The 19,996-nt window shown below is 41.4% G+C and overlaps 2 protein-coding genes across 2 annotated transcripts; one reads left to right on the top strand and one right to left on the bottom strand.

Moving 5' to 3' along the window:
• Positions 1-656: 656 nt before the first annotated feature.
• On the bottom strand, positions 657-14,006 carry tubgcp5 (tubulin gamma complex component 5). Its single transcript, XM_030050425.1, has 23 exons — positions 13,622-14,006; positions 11,779-11,832; positions 11,591-11,699; positions 10,960-11,056; positions 10,787-10,866; positions 9,779-9,914; positions 9,462-9,579; positions 9,189-9,278; positions 8,364-8,457; positions 7,989-8,241; positions 7,698-7,900; positions 6,851-6,966; positions 6,195-6,463; positions 5,590-5,788; positions 5,177-5,365; positions 4,903-5,085; positions 4,639-4,723; positions 4,425-4,545; positions 3,750-3,901; positions 3,312-3,437; positions 3,060-3,148; positions 1,758-1,858; positions 657-1,034 (listed from the first exon to the last, which is right to left on the bottom strand). The coding sequence occupies exons 1-23, from the start codon at positions 13,753-13,755 to the stop codon at positions 988-990; spliced, it is 3,045 nt and encodes a 1,014-aa protein (XP_029906285.1). The 5' UTR covers positions 13,756-14,006; the 3' UTR covers positions 657-987.
• An 829-nt stretch (positions 14,007-14,835) lies between these two features.
• Positions 14,836-19,116, top strand: chst7 (carbohydrate (N-acetylglucosamine 6-O) sulfotransferase 7). The gene is made up of 2 exons (XM_030049610.1): positions 14,836-16,261; positions 18,082-19,116. Exon 1 carries the CDS (start codon positions 14,964-14,966, stop codon positions 16,224-16,226), a length of 1,263 nt encoding a protein of 420 aa, XP_029905470.1. The 5' UTR covers positions 14,836-14,963; the 3' UTR covers positions 16,227-16,261; positions 18,082-19,116.
• The last annotated feature ends 880 nt before the right edge of the window (positions 19,117-19,996 follow it).

The following is a 19,996-nucleotide window of genomic DNA, read 5'->3' as shown; positions in this document are numbered from 1 at the left end:
ATTCTGCACAGTCAATATTAACTGCAAACATCAGATAAATGTAGTGCAGTAGACAGTTCAATATTTCATTATGAACGATAATGCAGTCGCACAAAACGGATACACTCAAGTATCAGTGATTTGGTGACATTATGCCCTGGGCCGCAGAAGACCTGGTTCACTTCTCAGGCTGCTCAGCCAAAAGAGGGATGTGGTAGTAGGCGGGACATACCATAAATAGTAACACATTTCCAAACAGATTAGCTTAACACCACAAAATTTCCAAATGATGCAGATGTAAAAACTGTACCCTTGTTAGCACTGGCATTTTGACACAAAGCCTTGACATTGGGATCTAAGTCCACACTCCATGTGTCTGAGGAAAAGTATATAAACAAATCCACTTTACTAACATGAAAAACTTATTCATCATTCATCTTTAACCCTTAATGTGCAACATTTTTATCAGTTTCTTCTCTAATAATGCTACCATTAAGTTGAATTTAAGATAATAAATTGTTTGAAAGAATTACGCTCAAACTTTCCACAGTCATAATTAAAGATGAAAATGTCTTGTCTGCTCATAACTTGTTGATAGTTATTTTATGTGATTATATGTAAATACTAAAATTTATAAAACAAAGCTGCAGTTTACTGAAATATGACATGACATAACCAACGGCATTGTGCAATATTTATTGAGCATATGTACACATTAATCACAAACAGCATAACAGCTCATTAAAAAAAAAAAAAAAAAAAAATTTACAAATAGCAACATCGTTCAGATCCAGAAGCGTCACATGTAGCTCTGCATGTTCACAGACAGGGTGTATGACGATGGCCGTCAAAAGACGTGTGACACCAAAACACACTGGTCCAAGTCTGGCTCCCCGGGTGCAGACGGTGACGTCACCCTGGTGCCTGGAGACGAGACTCATATCTGATGCAGCTTCTCACGGACCAGCGACAGCAGTGGAAGGAGCGCAGCGGCACACAGCTGAGTCCTCAGCACTGCTCGAAGCCGGCCATCAGCGACAGGGCGAGGGACTCCACTGTGAAGAGAAGAGGAAACGATGAATATGATCACTTCAATGTAAGCCACTCATCTCCATCTGCACCAAGGACTGTTATAGTTGTGCATTTTTATCTTGTTTTAACATGTTTTCAATTTCAGTTTAGTTGTAATTAGTTTTTAAAGCAGGTTTGCTAGTTTGGTTAGTTTTTATTAAAAAACAAAGCTTAATTTTAGTTTAATTTTCACTAGTTTCAGTGCTATTTTTAGTCTTTTTTGTAATATAATATGGGGGATTAGTCAGGGCAAGATTAAAAAAAAAAAAAAAAAAAAAGCCAGAAAACATATTGTGTAATAAAAACTCAACAAAACATCATAGTATTTTTTTAAAAATGCATTTACTTAGGACAAAAGAACAACCAGATACATTGACAAAGCTGAAAACTGAAGACATTTTCTCTATAATTTTAGTTTACTTTACTTTTATAAAGACAAAATACAGTTTCAGTTCTCATTTTTTTAAAGCCTTGTTTTTTATATCAGTTAATGAAAAGGTTATTTAACACCTATTTTTCATTATTTTGTTAATTTTCATTATCCATACTAACCTTGATCTGTAAATAATGTATAAAAAGCCTGTTTTACTGATTTGAAAATATATCTCTTGGAGAGTGACCTTTCAACCCATTAGTATAATTAGTGGATTACTGGAAAAAGAGGCCTTCATTATATAAATTCAACAAAGACTCTGTGTTTTACTTACAGTGAGGAAAGGAGCCACGGCAAACAGCTTTATTCAGGATTGTCACCAGGAACATGTGACAGTTTTTGAAATCTGACTCCATCTTATCAATGGACTCAATCCTGAAATTCAAAGATAAACACAATGTGCAGTCAGAAAAGGAAAGCTGGAGCAGCACAGATTGTTCTTTAATTAAAATGGTTGCAATAAATTGTAAACCAACATCTACATTTGTCTGTTTTAAATGAAAAACCAACTTTCAACATTCAAGCCACAACCATCTTGACACACAAATATTTTTAGAACACACACAAAAGCTCTTAACTACTATGCTAAACAACAACAATAATCATCATCATATCCAGCAATATTGGAATGTCTATAATGGCTTTTTAAATCTCCTTTTAATAAAATGTTCTGTGCTTTCAAAAGGAGTGGAAAAACTATCTAAGTTAGTAATTTGTACTATTTTGAGAAATAACTGCTTTTTCAGTAGATTCGTGCAATTTCCTCTTTCATTAGGGCACCTCAGGATTTGACAAGGCAATTGCCTACCAAGTAGCCTAAATTTAAAAATGAAAACAAGAACTCCTGTGTAGTCAGCCATAACCTCCTCTGACTGAACCACACTGTATAAAACAGCCGTCCAGAAAATACAGACTTCTCATGAAGTTTGTAGTACACCTTCTGAAAAAATGACATGACGTGGCTAAAATTTAATTCAGTTTTTTTTCTTTCAACTTCGCATTGAGTTTAGTTAAACAGAAAACTACAGCTACAGTATGATTAATAACTTTCTATGTTCTGATACTGTACCAGAGTAGTGGGAGGGAGCTGTGGTCTGAATGACAATTAAGTGAAACTCTTTCAGCACAGCAGAGAGTAAAACACATTGTAATGAGCTATATCTGGTTGTGTTACGTGACATTATTACTGTATGTAAGGTTTTGTTGTATCTACTATATCACTCATCATTGTGTGACTGTAATGTATTAACCAATTAAACAGGTCCAATTCTTCTGGAATCTGTTATACTTTGCAAAACAGAGTTTCTGATTGTTGTTCTACATGAGTATTTGCCTTGACTTATTCTTTTTAACAAGTCTCTTTTAAACTTTTATTACTTTTTTTTTTTTTTTTTTTTTTTAACTTAGTCTGACTCCTGGGGGACTCTGCACAAGAATTCCTATTGTACCCAGCTTGTCTGAGCACAAAATGGTGAAATAAAACTTCTTGACTCTTGATTTATGATCAGACATTTTTGTGACTTCAACAGTTTAGGTCATACATTTTGTGCTGAACAGTTTACATAAGAACTCTTACTTCCATGCTCCAAACCCAGCTTGCCATCGATCAGAGAAGATGAGGACCAGATTGAGAACCTTCATTATTGCCTCCTTCACAAAACTGACCTGGGGAAAGATCAAAACATTTTGTGGCTAAAGGAACCAACCTACATCCACACAACCCCAATTTGAACAGGAAGTATGATAATATGACAAAACAACATGAGAAAAAAATATTTCTCCAGTTTTTAAAGCGATGTGACAATTCACTGATCCCTGTAGGATTTACCTTCTCCCTCAGCAGGCAGCGGTCATGAATGGTTGACAAGTATCTGTAATGGATCTTGATCAGCTGGTCCAGGTCCTTAGCTTCCTGTACTTGGTGCTGAAACTCCAGACCTGTGCTGTGTAGAATCTATCGAGACACAGTTTTGACAAACACATTATATGCAAATATGTCAATTAAAATCTCATCTTTTCATCAGAGATGCCAGAAAAAGTAAATACCCCCTTTTGTGCATACAAAACCCAATTTCTGATTTTCTGCTGTTAATTATTTTTGCCCACTGTGCACTAGGTAATTATCATGGCCCAACAACTCATGAAACTTATTCAGTATAAATGGGCACCAACTGGAAACTTTTTCTTAACTCTAATCTTACAGGTTTTAATGACATGCACAAAATGTTTCACTGAATAATCACCCCTTTTCCGTTATGTGTCTCACCCTGGTCATGATGTAGTTGTGAAGGCTGTTGACAAAGTGCATGAGTTTGACTCGCAGCAGACACATCCGGTGAATCTGTTGATTTATCGTCTCCTTGACTGTTACTTCCTCAGCAACACCCCCCTCCAGTTTCTTAGTGGCTTCAGTCAGATCTGTGAAGAACAAGCACATTCAACACAGAAAACAGTTTGATCAGCATGGATGAGGTGAAAGAGTGCAAATAAAAATGTATTACATTACAACTGAAGTGATTAACTCACTACTTTGTGCTTTTATCAGCATTAGATATGCATTAGTGTGGATTCAGGCCAGTATTGCAACATTTCCTTGCTCATGAAAACCCACTTGCCCCCTCTCCCAGGAAAATGGGGAAATATAACAAGCAATTAGACAGTGGTGACACTTTATGAACCATAATTATCGTATCAGTAAACAGCAGAGTCATAATACTTTCATTTTATGCTTTCTAATTATTCCCACCATTCTAGTCTAGTATGCCTGCTAGCACCTGCTGAATGTAAAGATAACTGTTTGGGGAAAACTAGTGCTTAAATATTCTTTCACTGAGTCACACTTATTGTTTTTATAGAACAGATATATTCCTCACGAATTTCAATAGTTATTCATTAATATGGTGCTTCAAGAAAACAATTTAAATGTGCCTTCCGAGCATACCATTGAATCGAAGTGTGTCTAAACTGTATTTGGCCCATTTGATCTGCAGCAGCAGGAGAAACACTTGATTATAAATCTTCTGACACTCGGAGCTGATTACAATGTCGACAGGCCAGGGAACCTGGTGGGCAAAAAATGAGGAAATGTCATGTTTGCATGTTTAATAATTAACCCTCCATAAAAAGAAAACAAAAAACACATTGACTTTGCATACCTTGTAACTGAGTGTAAGTACATCGAGATTATTCACAGGCTGTTTTTTCCTGGCAGGGTCGATGGTCTCCAAGAAAATTGACAACCTATTATCAAATATATGTATGAGGTGATGTATGGTGTTGCTCATGAAAAATATTAAAAATTAAAAATAAAAAAAAATAAAAATAAAAATAATAAAAAAAAAACATTCTGTGAAAACACCTGAACAACATTTTGAAAATCACTTCTAATTCTTAAATCCAACAGTAAATGCATGCAGTACCTGCTGCTGTCCTCCGGGTAGCGCTGCCCGACTGCCTCCTGCAGCTGCACGTTGAGGAAGGACAGCTGCTGCCAGCTCTCCTTCTCCAGCACCTTGTCAAATATAGCTGTGTAGAAGTCATACATGGTGTCTCCAGCCTCCAGGAGGAAGTAGTTCCTCATAGCTTGGAGGTATTCCAGCAGCCTGTGGAAACATCAAGGAAGCTGCTACACCATTTGTCATAATAATAACTGAGAGTCTGACCTGACACAGTAACAGGAAGGCTGATACTTACTTATAGTCTTTTTTCAGAGTCTTCATAAGGTTCCCACAGCACTCAATGTACCTCCTCTCGATGTGGGGGTAGAGGCAGGAGCGCAGGGTCAGCTCAAAGGTCTGGCAGGTGACCGACTGTGATGAACGGTCCACAATGAAATCACCTCCGGAGAATCTTTCATGGAAGTCACTCTGCTCCAGGTACAGCCTGCAGGCAACAACAGCTACATCACATTCCAAAACTTTTGCTTTTTATTTAAAAACACAAGTTCAGTACAAATAAACATAATTTATTTATGTAAAGACTTTTAAACAAATTGTGCTATGACTGACTGGGTTTCTGATGTTGTGACACTAATCATCTGGATGTAATACAATGCCCTAAAATATAACTATGCAAATTGTACTGTTAATGCTATGGTCACTACTTACCTGGCAAAGTTGATGGCCAACAGCGGATCGTGGACGTCATCGATCTGCAGATGTTGTGCTACAATGGACTGCATCTTAATAAGACTCCTCTTGGTGGCCTGTTGTTCACTCACTGTATCTGAGGGCGAGTCCTCAGGGCGGCAGAGGCGTGACTGCACCGACTCCAGGAACAGTGTATATAAACTCTTCCTCTCTGCATCTGGAATGTACATATACAAACAGTGGAAAACCTCGGCCTTTGATTTTCTGTGTTTAAAGTTGTAATTACTCTAAACCATTTTAGACTCTTTTTAAAATCCTGCACGCTGCTTGATGTTGAGTAATAGCTGTGTGGTGTTTTGTTCCTTTGATACAAGACATATTCCTCTTTTGATGCACCTGCATGAGGACTTGTTCTGGGAAAAGGGAGATTTTTTAAATAAAATATGGCAACTCATGGACTCTCTTATACACATCAGTGCCATCATAAAACAGTTCATATTCAAATACAGAAGTAGGAAACCGCCCAACTTCTGTTTTTGTGACAGCAACCACTTTTAAACCTGCTCATGTCACATCTCGCATCAAACAACAACACTTTGCACAGTTGTAAACCAAACCCTGACCTCTAGAAGATCTCTCAGACTGCTCAGCCTCTTTGCAGTCCAAATTTTTGAGCAGCTGCATGGACTTCCCAGCCATGATGATCTGCTTGAGGACCGGTTTCAAGAAGGACACCATGGTGAGCTGCCTGTTGCTTGAGCCCTGATCTCCTCCAGAGCTCCCACTGGCTGCGTCATTCAGCTTCTCGTCGTTCTCTACCGTCTCAGACACACTGTACAGTGTGTAGGTGGCATACCAGAAGTCCCGGTGGTTGACTGGCACATCCTTGTTCCTGGGCAAAGACATTCACTCATTTATTTTCTCTACAGACTTATCTAATCATCTCAGCAATTAATCATCACAGAATTAACACATAGACAGACTGTCAGTTAAATTCAAACCTACAGCGAATTTAGCACCTCTGATCTGTCTGATTTGCATGTCTTTGGAATGTGAAAGTCCCTCTCAGTCAACTGTCAGTCATTCTTATTGAGAGATGACAGTGCCAACCAGAAATCACTTGTCTGAGCATGTATTTAAAAACTTGACCAAATAAATGTATCAACTGTGCTGCCATGAGCAAAAAGATATCAGGTTGTAAAAGTCAGGTGACAACAGATGCTCTAGGACTCTGTCTAGAGTAGAGTCCTAGTGAAAGTCTGATGCCCACACTCTGTACCTTTGGATAATGAACTCTTTGGCTGGGTCAAACAGGTGACCATGAACAATCCATTCATCCACAATCTCCAAGTAAGGTCTGACCGTCTCTGTCCACAGTGAGAATAACAGGGCCACCTAGTGCAGAGAGAGATTGCAGAAATGACCATGTAGACAGATCTGTTTCCAGGAACCATGAACTTTGCATTATGGGTTTGTAGACATGAAAGCAGAAGTAAAAAATGATCCATGACTATGACCCCATCCATCCATTGGGTGATCCAATAACAAATGGACTTCTGAGTACAGGTGTGCACGTCTTGGAGAGGGACTGTGAGCCGATCATCTAAACGACTAATCAGGTGGTCTGGGACGCATTAGGACATGTAGTGCTTGAAGTGTGAACGCTAATGTGATCCGATGAGTCTCGAACATCAAAAGACCACCTAGGTGCTTTGAGGAAGGAAGGAAGATGGTGGAAAGTTCAAAATTTGTTTTGTAAATGGGCCACAAACAGGGAATATAAAAGTGAGGAGGAGGAAAGGATGGGGGATAGCTGGACAAAGATACAGAGGAATAACAGAAAGAAAATAAAGGAAAGAAGCAATTCTGACAGACATCTGGTCTATCACAAATCCAGTCACAAGTAGTCCCTAGAGATGCAGTTGAGACACATGATGATACCACCAGGTGTGAAAAGCAATCTGCCTCAATGACGTCGAGCAGCAGACATGAAGACATCAAGGAATGCCTTCCTCTGAAGTCTTCGGCCTGCTGCCAGACCTTTCTCATCTGTCTCAGCTGTCAGATTAAAAGCAGAATGTTAAAACCAAGATGGGACAGGACCCATGAATAGTTAAGATACTCACAGCTTGCTCTGATGCCTCGCCGACACTGTCATACTCAATAATAGCCTTGTAGAGGGTGTTGAGCAGGTGTGAGGCCCGCACAACATTTGGAGTTTCAGGGGGCACTTCAGCGACTCCGGTGCAGAAGACTTTGTGTAGCTCTTTGATCTGCGCCAAGTGAGGACTGAGTCGCTCCAGAACGCCAGACAGGGTTACCGTCTCATCTACAAATCAGGACACATGAGCCAACAGCTGAGGCAGGAAGAAATACCCCTTGTGCGCCAAACACAGCTTTAGCATACAGGCACTTGCCTTTGCATATGAGTTCTTTCTCAATTGTGGTCAGTTCCTCTTTGAAGCTGGTGAAATACTTGTAAAGTGCCCAGACAAAGGCCTGGTAGGTCCTGAATGGAGGCTCTGAGCCCTTCTTAGAGGAATGGGAGGAGCTGGAGCCTGGCGGGCTTGGCTCAGAGCTGTATCCTGTTACCTCATCAATGAACCTCTGCAGCCTGAATACTGCCTGCCCATACACTGCAATATGTTCCAGTACAGAGCGCAGGCAGTTCTGTAGCACAGAGGAGAAACAAACAACTGTGGTCAGACAGCAGCCATGCATCTCATCATAGAGGAATCTATCAAAATATTTATCATAATTAAACACAAGCAATTTTCAGCTTTCTCACTTACGCTTGTCAGATGAGTTACCACCACATTATTCCTTACTGACACTTTTCCATCATGATGCTGAAATATAAAGTGCTTCTTCACCCCAGAGAGAAGCCTGTAACCAATATTCAGAAGCTCCAGCTCAATTGTAAAGTAACACAACACTGAGACAAATATAAACCCTTTAAAAAGGACCATACCAGTGATTTCACAATATATAATCAAAATTCTTTGATTTTAACTAAATTTTTTGTTGAAACACCCACCTTATAATGTTTTGCTTCTATGTCTAACAAAGTCATCACCATTCATAAACTACACAGCAGATAATTGGCTGTGTTAAGCAAACGTTTCTCAGGGGACTATTTTCTGGTGGAGACCATTTCACTCCACCCAATTTCAAGTCATCAAAACACACCAGTGCTGCTGTTCTTAAACTAATGTTGATGACTTTATAACAGTGATGGGACACTGATGTGAAGAAAGTTTGAGGTCTTGTTAAGTTAAATTTTCATATCAAAGTGCAATGAATGGTAACCAATGGCTGGGAAAAAGGTAGGAAAATTATATGGAATTTTCAAAATACAACTGCTTGCTTTGGGAAAATATTAGCAGAAATATCAACTACTGTATATACATTTTGTAGATATTACACTACACATGCAAAACCAGTGGTATGGTCCTTTAAGGACTTGGATCATCCCTATTATCCAACAAGGATGCAACAGTTTAAGGACTTACAAGCCCCCTACAAGTTATAATTTCTGAGCCAAGGCAAGACAATCTTGTTTGTGAGGCTGTACAGTGAGAACGTTTACAATCAATCAGAGCATCATCAAATCTTACCACAGTGTCTCCCGTATAACTTGGGTCTCTGTGACAAAGGCCTTTTCTTCTGGCAGATACAATGGATCACTGTTGTATAAGTGCTGATCCCTGAGTTAAAAAACAACAACAACACAACACTGAAGCCTTCACCAGTTACATTTAGATAAACATTTTATAATCACTTCTGCAAATCTTGTTCCTCCTTAGCATCCTTAATTATCCTCACAAATCATTCTTATCAACACAGCTATTTTATAATGAAAGCCACACCACAATTTGGAGGAGTCTTACCAAACATTGAGCAAGTTGGAGTGTAAATGTAGGCTGTGGGGAAAACGAGGGGCATGAGCCACCCAATAGGGCGTCACCACATGCTGTTCAAGCCAGGCCCGAGCGTCAGGCTCACCCACTGGAATGACAATAACTGAAATTATCATAACATTCAAAAAAAGCATTATTGTAGAAAAACATATGTGCAGAGCCCATATATGCACTTTGGTTCTCTATCAGTTTGATATAATCAGTTATCAAGAGTACATGGAATATAAATGTCTTTTTTGTTATTCCTTGTTTGTTTTTTGTTGTTTCGCTCGATGATCAGTCCACACCTGTCCATGTGACTGGAACCGTCTTGTCAGTGTTGTCCTGATCCTCCTGGGGGGTGCGATCCACCTGGATCCCAGAATCCTCCCTGCTGATTGGCTGCTGGCTGTCCTCGTCTTCACTCTCCTCCTCAGACCACTCCTAAAAAATAACCAACATTAGATATTTAGATAAAGACAGGCCTGGGCATCGATCATCAATACTTTTAAAGTATTGACCAAAGTACAGTATCAATCATCAGAACTACTCCGGTCACTCAGATCTAGAAAAAATTAATAACACTTTATATCTAGCTACAGTGGGAAAAAATACCATTTTTATTTTTTTCACAGCCTATAGCCTTTTAACTGAAAGCATTTTTCACTTTTATTTCACATTTGACTGACCCACTACTGCAGCAAACACACAAGTCATAGCCACTGATCATAACCCATGTAATAGTTAATAATTACTACTATAATAGCAACAATAATAGTGTAAGTTCATTAATAAGTCATGTAAAACTTGGCCGAAGAGCGGTGGTGGGATGTGTTGTACAAAACAGAGCGCTTTCATTCAAATGATAAATATGAACTACTTGACTGGCATCAGCATCACATAAAGGGAGTTGACATTCAAAATGTCATCATTATAAAAAAAAAAACAAAACACACAGATGAGGATAGACATCCACAGAAGGTTGCAAACTGAAAGACCATGAAAATATACGATTGTGCACCAAAGTAGATGGACTCTGTCACATATTCAAATAGTTTTTGACTTATACAATATTCATACATTGTTATATTGGGGAGTCAAGCTAATGATGGTTTCCACTTGATCAATAGCCCCTCCCACTGTTTAGGTCCTGAACTTGGAAGACAGTCATGCAGATGGTGATAATGATTAAACACAACTGAGATTCACCAGCTTTTTCCACCTCTGTGACACTGAGAGTAGGGATTTCATTGCTGCACATGATCTAATTTGTGGAGCAGAAAATCATGACATAATTCAGGTTATAATGTACATACGGGAGTATCTGGGTATGGTCCATTGTCGATGTCCTCACCCTCCATCAGATATTTAGCCCAGTCAAAGTTATCTTCTTTTTCTGCACAAACACAGGTTTAAGAGCTGATGGTTACATAGGCAGGTACACAGTTTGCTAGTGGTTAAACAACATTACAAGAGAAATGAAACTCACCAGCCTCCTTCACCCGGGGTCTCTCGGTGAAGTTTGTGTTTGAGGGGGACCCCGATAGCAAGAGCAACAGGGACAGTATACTATGATGCACATCAGTCTGCAAACACAAAGGAACACTAAATTGTTACGGGCCAGTTGCAGATTATATAATATTTTGTTCTGTGATGATTCTAAGGATTCTGGGATATGTGTGAAAAATATTCCTGAATCCCTGGAGGAATATAACATATTACAGAAATATGGGTCACCGAGAAGAGTATCCTGGCACTTTGCTCTGCGGCCTGTTTTGAGAAAGCTACCTTTTGTTCATTAAAGACAGGACTGAATGATGCATCATCATATTGTTATGTAGATATGAACATGTGAGATATTAATATCGCCTTAGAAAGCGCTTGGTCTGTTCTGATCACAGACAAATTAACTGCATTTTCTACACCCATTTGTTATTATTATGCTGTTTCTGAAAAATGCTTAATTTTCTCTGCTGCATCATTAAAATTTTCAAATAAGTGCGAACACATAGTCATAATGTATATCGCATCACTATCGAGATATTTGGCATAAATATCGTCCACACTGTGCAGCCCTGATTAATGACTCAGCTATTTTACCAGACATATCAGTGTTGTACCTTAGTTCCATCTGTGTTAGGTAAAGGTGAACTGAGGAACTCTTCAGTCAGCCTCCTCCAGCTCTCTGCTTTACTTAGGTCTGAGTGGATCATCAGCTTTTCATATATCCTAAAAATAGTTGGAGAGTTACACATGATAATGTCGTGCAAAACACACACTAAGGATGACTATGCCAGACTCAACTCACCCGCTTATACTACGTTGAACTTTATGGCTGTCCACATCCAGGAAGCGGTGAAACCTGACAAGTGAGAGACCACAGCAGCGTGACTCCTGTCGTCATGGTAACTTAACTGACAAGTATTTGGTTAGAAATGGAGTCCCCCACATCTGTACCGGCATCACTGTCCTTCCTATCTCATTCTTCTTACTACTTTCTACATTGTAGATACATACTTAAGACATCAAATATATGAAGCAAGATATGTGGAATTATGTAGCAAAGAAAAAATTGTTAAATAACTCTAAATATGTTTTATATTTTAGATTCCTCAAAGTAGCCACCCTTTGCTTTGTTGACAGCGCTGCAAACCCTTGGCCTTCTCTCAATGAGCCTCATGATGTAGTCACCTGAAATGGTTTTCACTTCACAGGTGTGCCTTGTCAGGGTTCATTTGTGGAATTTCTTGCCTTCTTAATGGGGCTGGGACCATCAGTTGTGTTGTGCAGAAGTCAGGTTGGTACACAGCTATAACAGCCCTATTTGACAACTGTTAGAATTCATATTATGGCAAGAACCAATCAGCTAAGTAAAGGGAAACGACAGTCCATCATTACTTTAAGAGCTGAAGGTCAGTCAGTCCGGAAAATTGCAAAAACTTTGAATGTGTCCCCAAGTGCAGTCGCAAAAACCATCAAGCGCTACGACGAAACTGGCTCACATGAGGACCGACCCAGGAAAGGAAGACCAAGAGTCACCTCTGCTGCTGAAGATAAGCTCATCCAAGTCACCAGCCTCAGAAATCGCAAGTTAACAGCAGCTCAGATCAGAGACCAGATAAATGCCACACAGAGTTCTAGTGGAAGACACATTTCTACATCAACTGTGCAGAGGAGACTGCGCCAATCAGGCCTTTATGGTCAAACAGCTGCTAGGAAACCACTGCTAAGGAGAGGCAACAAGCAGAAGAGATTTGTTTGAGCCAAGAAACACAAGGAATGGACATTAGACCAGTGGAAATCTGTGCTTTGGTCTGATGAGTCCAAATTTGAGATCTTTGGTTCCAACCGCCGTGTCTTTGTGAGACGCAGAAAAGGTGAACGGATGGATTCCACATGCCTGGTTCCCGCTGTGAAGCATGGAGGAGGAGGTGTGATGGTGTGGGGGTGTTTTGCTGGTGACACTGTTGGGGATTTATTCAAAATTGAAGGCACACTGAACCAGCATGGCTACCACAGCATCCTGCAGCGACATGCCATCCCATCCGGTTTGCGTTTAGTTGGACCATCATTTATTTTTCAACAGGACAATGACTCCAAACACACCTCCAGGCTGTGTAAGGGCTATTTGACCAAGAAGGAGAGTGATGGAGTGCTGGGGCAGATGACCTGGCCTCCACAGTCACTGGACCTAAACCCATTTGAGATGGTTTGGGATGAGATGGACCACAGAGTGAAGGCAAAAGGACCAACAAGTGTTCAGCATCTTTGGGAACTCCTTCAAGACTGTTGGAAAACTATTTCAGGTGACTACCTCATGAAGCTCATCGAGAGGATGCCAATAGTGAGCAAAGCAGTAATCAAAGCAAAGGGTGGCTATTTTGTCTAAAATATAAAACATGTTTTGAGTTATTTCACACTTTTTTGTTTACTACATTATTCCATATGTATTCATTCATAGTTTTGGTGCCTTCAGTGAGAATCTATAATGTAAATAGTCATGAAAATAAAGAAGAAACATTAAATGAGAAGGTGTCCAAATGTTCGTGTGTGTGTGTGTGTGTGCATACATCTGTATATACGTATGTGTATGCATATGTCTGTACACCAAGTATGAATATACACAACATTCAGCGCTGTCATTAACTCACCTGAAATTGGACCAGCAGAATTTAAGCGCCATTTGATAATTCTGGTCGTCCTCGTCTTCTATCCCGGTGATGCATCTTATCAGGTTTTTTGTTTCTCTCTCAGTCTCCTTCTCGAATTTGGTGCTGTGTGCCATGGCGCTGCTGCCTGTGTTGTTGTTGTTGTTGTTAGCTTGAGGCTAGCTAACCAGCAGCTACATTTATCTCTTGCTTTAAGGCTATAGTGTCATTGGCTTTTGCGAGCTAACGGGCTAGCACAAACAAGACAACATTATACGAGGCTGAGGCTGAGGCTTCCATTGCACATACAGAGCGGCTCTGTTTTGCTGTGTTTGGCTCTGAGAGACTGCGAGCTGCCCCTGAAGGCAACGACTGAATGAGAAACCGCGTTCAGTTGGGCTCTAACGTCAACTTCCTGTGAGGGCAAGTGCGCATGCGTCAAAATCAGCCGCGCACAAAATCAATAATCAAGTGCAGAGGTTGCCTAAACGATGCCTCTTGAATACTACAGAGAATAAATTAACTGTCGGGAAAAACCTACCAACTATTAAAGTTAAGAGTATGAATAAACAGGTTTGTATTAAAAACTGACAACCATTTTCTACGAGTCTCCCATGGTTCATTGCGTGAATCCACGAATGCGCGTTAGGTTTTGATGTCTCTTTTTGTTCTCTTTTTGTGTCCAAGTGTTTATTTGAAGTCATGAACACAGGAAATAATATCATTGCCCACAAATATATTAAGTATTAAGACAGTAACACATAAAGTAGTGCTAAAGGGAGAAATACAGCAACACCAACAAAAGAAGATAAGAAACAAAAAAAATAAATAAATACTAAAAACCTAAAAACGCGACTGTATGATAATAAACTCACTTAAACACTTTGAAAATATTGCATACAATAATTGATTTGGAAACTTTTTGTTTAGTGAGGAAGAAAGCGCTGACTGTATTTCTAAGATGTTGATGTCTCCTCTCTTTAGAGGCTCTTGAGATGACACAAACCATGTCGGCAGCTTGCACACCCAGAAATCAGATGCGATTACACGTTTTGCGATCTGTAGAAACTCTGGTCTGTGCAAATGCTCCTTATTTTATCTTTGTGCAGTTAGAGAAGGGGTCTAATCTGGTTATGTTTCCCGTTACAAACGGGGCGTGGCTAATCCCTGCCCTCTATCTGCCTCTCTCTCTCTCTCTCTCTCTCTCTCTCTCTCTCTCTCTCTCTCTCTCTCTCTCTCTCCCACCCGCAAACATAACTCCACCGTGGGTGACCACGCTTCACAACGCAGAGCCGAGGAAGAGAAGAAGGAAACACCAGTCACCCCTCTCTCTCTCTGCAAGGAAATGAAGAGGCGGCTGCAGAAGAAATACTTGATTTTAATACTCGCATATTCAGTTCTGCTTCTGCTAATCCCCTACGTGCTAGATTACCGGAGTAAATCCGCGCAAGTGAAGCATGGACTTCAACAACAGCCCAGATGCCCCGATTTGGACAACACAATGGCACTGTGGGATACTGGGTACAAATTCAACACGTCCGACACCGCGGATTACACCGGCAACAACAACAGGAGCCAGGGTCGGACACACATCTACCTGCACGCCACATGGAGGACGGGCTCGTCTTTTTTAGGGGAGTTGTTCAATCAGCACCCCGATGTTTTCTACTTGTATGAGCCCATGTGGCACATATGGCAGGCGCTGTACCCGGGGGACGCGGGCAGCCTCCAGGGCGCCGTCCGGGACATGATGAATGCCCTGTACCGCTGCGACTTCTCCGTGCTCAAACTTTACGCCGGCTCTCAAAACATCAGCACGTCCTTCATATTTGGCTGGAAGATGAACAAGGTGATCTGCTCGGAGCCGCTGTGCGACGCGCACAAGCGCCACGAAATTGGATTAGTGAAGGAGGACATGTGCGGAAAGTGCCCCAAAAGGGACATCAGGGAACTGGAGAGGGAGTGCAAAAAGTACCCGGTGGTGGTGATCAAAGGGGTCCGTGTGCTGGACCTGAGCACGCTGGTTCCCTTGATGAAAGACCCGGCGATCAACCTGCAGATCATTCAGCTGTTCAGAGACCCGAGAGCTGTTCACAACTCGCGTCTGAAGTCGAAACAGGCCCTGGTGAAGGAGAGCATCCAGGTGCTGAGGAGTAAGAAGCAGACTGATAAATACAAGCGTCTCCTGGTGCCGAACAACAGGGTGAACAGGGCAGAGAGCTATGTCTCCAGCGCCATGGAGCTCATCTGTGACAACTGGCTCAGTGACATGATGCTGGTGATGAACGCACCGCCCTGGGTGAGGAGGAATTACATCCGCATCCGCTACGAGGACCTGGTGCTGCACCCCATGGAAGAGCTACAGAGGCTCTACCACTTCTCCAACCTCTCCACCTTCCCCGCACTGGAGAAATTTGTGCTCAACATGACGCACGGCCAGGGATACTCCTCCGACAAGCCCTTCCTCATCTCGTCCAGGGATGCAAAAGAGGCGATATTTGCCTGGAGGGAGAGACTGAACGTTGAGCAAATAAATCAGGTGGAGGCCTACTGCAGTGAAGTCATGAGGCAGCTGGGATATCAGAAAAATAGTGTGGATAAAACATAGCCGTGATTTATCATGGGGGAATCTGAAGGATTAAGGTATGATGAGAGACTCCAGTTTATTTTAGCTCAGTCATGAGTGAATGAGGGGGCAAAATCATTAACAAAAAGCCTCCTCTAGAGATTATCCTCCTTGGTACACCCCCTCTCCAATTCAAACATGTTGGCAAGCACCTAGCCTGCTCAAGTGTCCCTAATTAACAAAGGGCACTGCCTGGCCCTGACCTCCCTATTAACACAGGGGAAACCTCCACTGGAATCAATAGAGTTTCAAATTATCATTAATCATTTGGCCTGTAAAGCAGTAGGCACCAAACAGGCTTGAAAAGGCACATCATCTCATTATTACAGGTTACCAGTGGCACCTGTTGAATGTATTATTTTTTCATCACCTCCCTGTTCCACATCAGCTATTAACGGTTACTAATGTATTGTCAGAGTTTTAAATCTGCTAATGATGAACCCATAATCTATCAATACATCGCACCATAGTGTAGCATGCCTTTGCCCTTGTTTCCCTGTCCTCACTTATTGCCTTCACACATGCAGGTGACACTGTGTCCTGTGGCTGCCTCCCTTTTATTCTCTTAAGCGAATGAGCTATACATTAGGTGTCACATATTTGCTGATGTTTGCTGATGACATAAACAAGATACATCCTCACGTAACAAGATACATCCTGGCGCTCCAAGGTTAAACCCTATGATGAGTTTTTATCTATGTGCAATATAACAGGCATGCCAGCATGGCCTGTTGAACACAAGTGACACCTTCGTGACTCATTTTGTAGTTACTGTCCGATGTGACTGAGTGAGTGCCTCAGACAGAAAACGCCAGAGAAATATATCTCGCTCCTTAATGAGTGACTGATCTGGTGTTCAATAGAGGGTTCATTGTTTTCTCCCTGGCAATGCCGGGCTCCTCTCATGGATTGCCGGGGCTGGCAGTGAGTCACTGGGCCCTTTAGGCTATGCTGTGGAAAAGGGGATCATTGTATACTGCTGTCCATGAAAGGGGTAGAGCTCCCTGGGTTACGCCTGTCACCACCAGCTCTCACAAGCAGACCCTTTAGAGCCGGGCTGCCTGCAAGCCGTCAGCATGGAGCAGGCGTAGGGTGGAGGCGGTGGGAACCGGGTCCCCCCTCAGTACTGTAACTATCCATGTTAGCACTGGTAGACCTGAAGATGGAGGGCCTGGGCTATATGGCTGCTGTGTTATTAGTCCTATTGAATTCGTCTGTTGTTATTATTCCTTACTAGAGATCACGACACTAGAGGTTTGGTAGTCGATAGCAAACCAGGGAAGTTATGCAATCCTCAACATCTGATGTAGTAACCACAGCACAAAAAAGACAAACAATTCAGTGCATGTCTTTATTTAAAAACTTTGTATGAACATTAACAAGTAAACAGAAAGTTTGTGTGTTAAGCATTTAGACCACATTAGAATTAAAATACTGAGTCACAAGTGAAGCATTTGCAAATATAAAACAGTACAGCCCAATAAAAGACACATTTAAGATTAGAGGAACTGAATGAATAGCCCTGCTGTAGCAATAAATACGAAAGTATGATTATGTGTTCTCATTTTGATCCTCAGTCCTCTTAAGTATGACTGCAGCTTTAAATGTTGCAGTATTTATTCACACATGCAAGCTAAAGCTACACCAGAGCAAGATGTAACTGAGCCACAATATTAGAAACACAAGTATTGGTGTCATTTCTGAAATTTTGTATTGATTTGGTGCCCAAGAACCAATTCTTGTGATATCCCTGTTCTCCAGTATCCATTTCCATGTGCCAGAGTTTTACCCCAGTTTAACTGTTCACCTAGTACTGAAAGACTTCTCTCTGTTTCAGGGGCCTGGCGTTCAGCGCTAAGGACAACAGGTGAAATAACAAAGAACGGAGTTGGGATCTGGTCCACTGGGAATTTTAAAAGCACGGCTGTTGAGCTGTTTCACATTCAGCAGAGCCCGGCTGATGGACTGGAGACAATCCAAGTGGAAAGAGCAACTGCTTAGCGAGACGTAGTAGTTGCAACATGGAAGCCGTCCGCTTCTATTTACAGTATTACCTGTCCATCATCAGCAAGGTCCATGCAGATACAGACAATAGGGGGAGGTAAAAGATAAACTACTTTGGGAAAGAGCTGAGGTTGGTTTGTGCTGCCACTCCACTGGCCAGGCCCTGTCCTTCTGTTGTTTCATGAGCACTAATCCCTCCTCAATCCCCTGCAGGCGTGGGCCATAAGGCCTCACGCTGGTCCCTCTTGGGAGGGTGCCGCCAGGATGGAGTGGCAGCATCATGTTCGCTCTCACCTGTGACTTCTGCAAAGACCTTATCCGTCCTGAGCCAGGCAGTAATCTAGAGCAAGACTGATACTTAACTGCACTTGGCTCACTAACAATGCTAATATAGAGCTTTGAAAGAAGAAACTATTTTGTGAGGAGAGGCCCAAGTGGGGAACTATTGTTCCACTCCCAACCCCTCAGGAATCCAGACAGCTGCAGCACTCCACTGTAACTGACGAAACAGAAACACACACATTGGTGTGAAATTTTCTAGTATCCCGTGGACTTGCCTTGGAGAGTTGCCTTCTGTCCTCTGCCAACTTTTTTTGCAAGTTGTCACACAAACGATTGATATCACTAAATATTACATGCCATTCCCTACAGTAATGATTATTGATTATTCTCTACAGCACTGTAAGATGCTGTGTTATCTGTCCGGTCATAGTTGTGTTGGGGGGTAAAATGTTGTCAGCATTCACACATTCAACTTTAGAAGTTGGTGATAATTGTTCTTGGAAGATTATGTAAAGAAGCCATTGTGTTGTCAGTGCAAGTAACTCCTAGACTAATTAAACTGACTTAAATAAAGAGATGGTAAATATTGTGGCATATTTCATTTAAGCCAAAAAGAACCAACTGGACTTTGATGAGGTCTCAGAGCCAAATGAAGACGACCGAGTGTCTTATTATTTTCAATTATTTTAATTAACATGTTGACATGCAAAACATTGCAGGTAGAACAAGGCAGCCAGTTGTTGCAACTAGAAACAATGGCTACACATTATTGACAGTTTTGGTTCATATATTTCTCAAGTACAGACAGCATGTTAAGGATAGTCAGCAAGATCTACAGACAAAGTGAAGCACAACAGTCTGGAGAGAGAGAGAGTGCACATGAAGGTTATATAAGAGTCCCGCGGGTGTCCTCAAGTTGAGGTAAAGTGCCAAAGTCCGCTAATTTGCCTGTGGTAAGATATCCATGATGGTGCTGTCCATAAAGTGCTCCCAAATTTTGAATAAAACCTTAGACTTTCTGGTCCACTTATCTGAGGCAAATCTATTATGCAAGCTCTGGTTCTCTCTCTCTTTTTTTTAATTTAACTTGTGGTAGCTGATACAACAGGAAGTCCTTATCAACAGATAACTGACACATAAACAATGACATTTTTGTTGTCCCGCTCCCACCCTCCCCCCAATCCAGAGATACTTTAAAATCTGCTGTAAGTTAAATGGAAGAGGTGTGTTATGAGGCTATGCAACCTTGCCATTATTTGAACAGCTGGCATGGGCATCACAGAGAGTTGAGAGAGCATTAGCATGGCTGGGAGTATTTCCAAGTATGAACCCAAACCGAATGACAATGGCTTGTTGAGACAAAATGCAGCTAAGTGAGTATGTCAACACAGAGCTCCAGATACAGGCAAGCCTCAGCATCTGAGTGTGGAGGAAGCTGTCTAACAGAGCAGTATGCTTAACATCAC

The sequence above is a fragment of the Myripristis murdjan genome, chromosome 4 (assembly GCF_902150065.1).
Source record: "Myripristis murdjan chromosome 4, fMyrMur1.1, whole genome shotgun sequence".
In the NCBI taxonomy this organism is placed as follows: domain Eukaryota; kingdom Metazoa; phylum Chordata; class Actinopteri; order Holocentriformes; family Holocentridae; genus Myripristis; species Myripristis murdjan.
The sequence above is the reverse complement of the archived record's forward strand: the minus strand, read 5'-3'. Positions and strand labels throughout refer to the sequence as shown.

Bases quoted from the DNA above. Each gene is read 5' to 3' on its own strand.
- tubgcp5 (XM_030050425.1), bottom strand. From the start codon at position 13,755: ATGGCACACAGCACCAAATTCGAGAAGGAGACTGAGAGAGAAACAAAA. The intron at 6,464-6,850 runs GTACAGAGTGTG...GTCTTTGCCCAG, and splicing joins AAAGAGTTCATTATCCAAAG to GAACAAGGATGTGCCAGTCA. The intron at 1,035-1,757 runs GTAAGTAAAACA...TTCTCTTCACAG, and splicing joins CCGTGGCTCCTTTCCTCACT to TGGAGTCCCTCGCCCTGTCG.
- chst7 (XM_030049610.1), top strand. From the start codon at position 14,964: ATGAAGAGGCGGCTGCAGAAGAAATACTTGATTTTAATACTCGCATAT.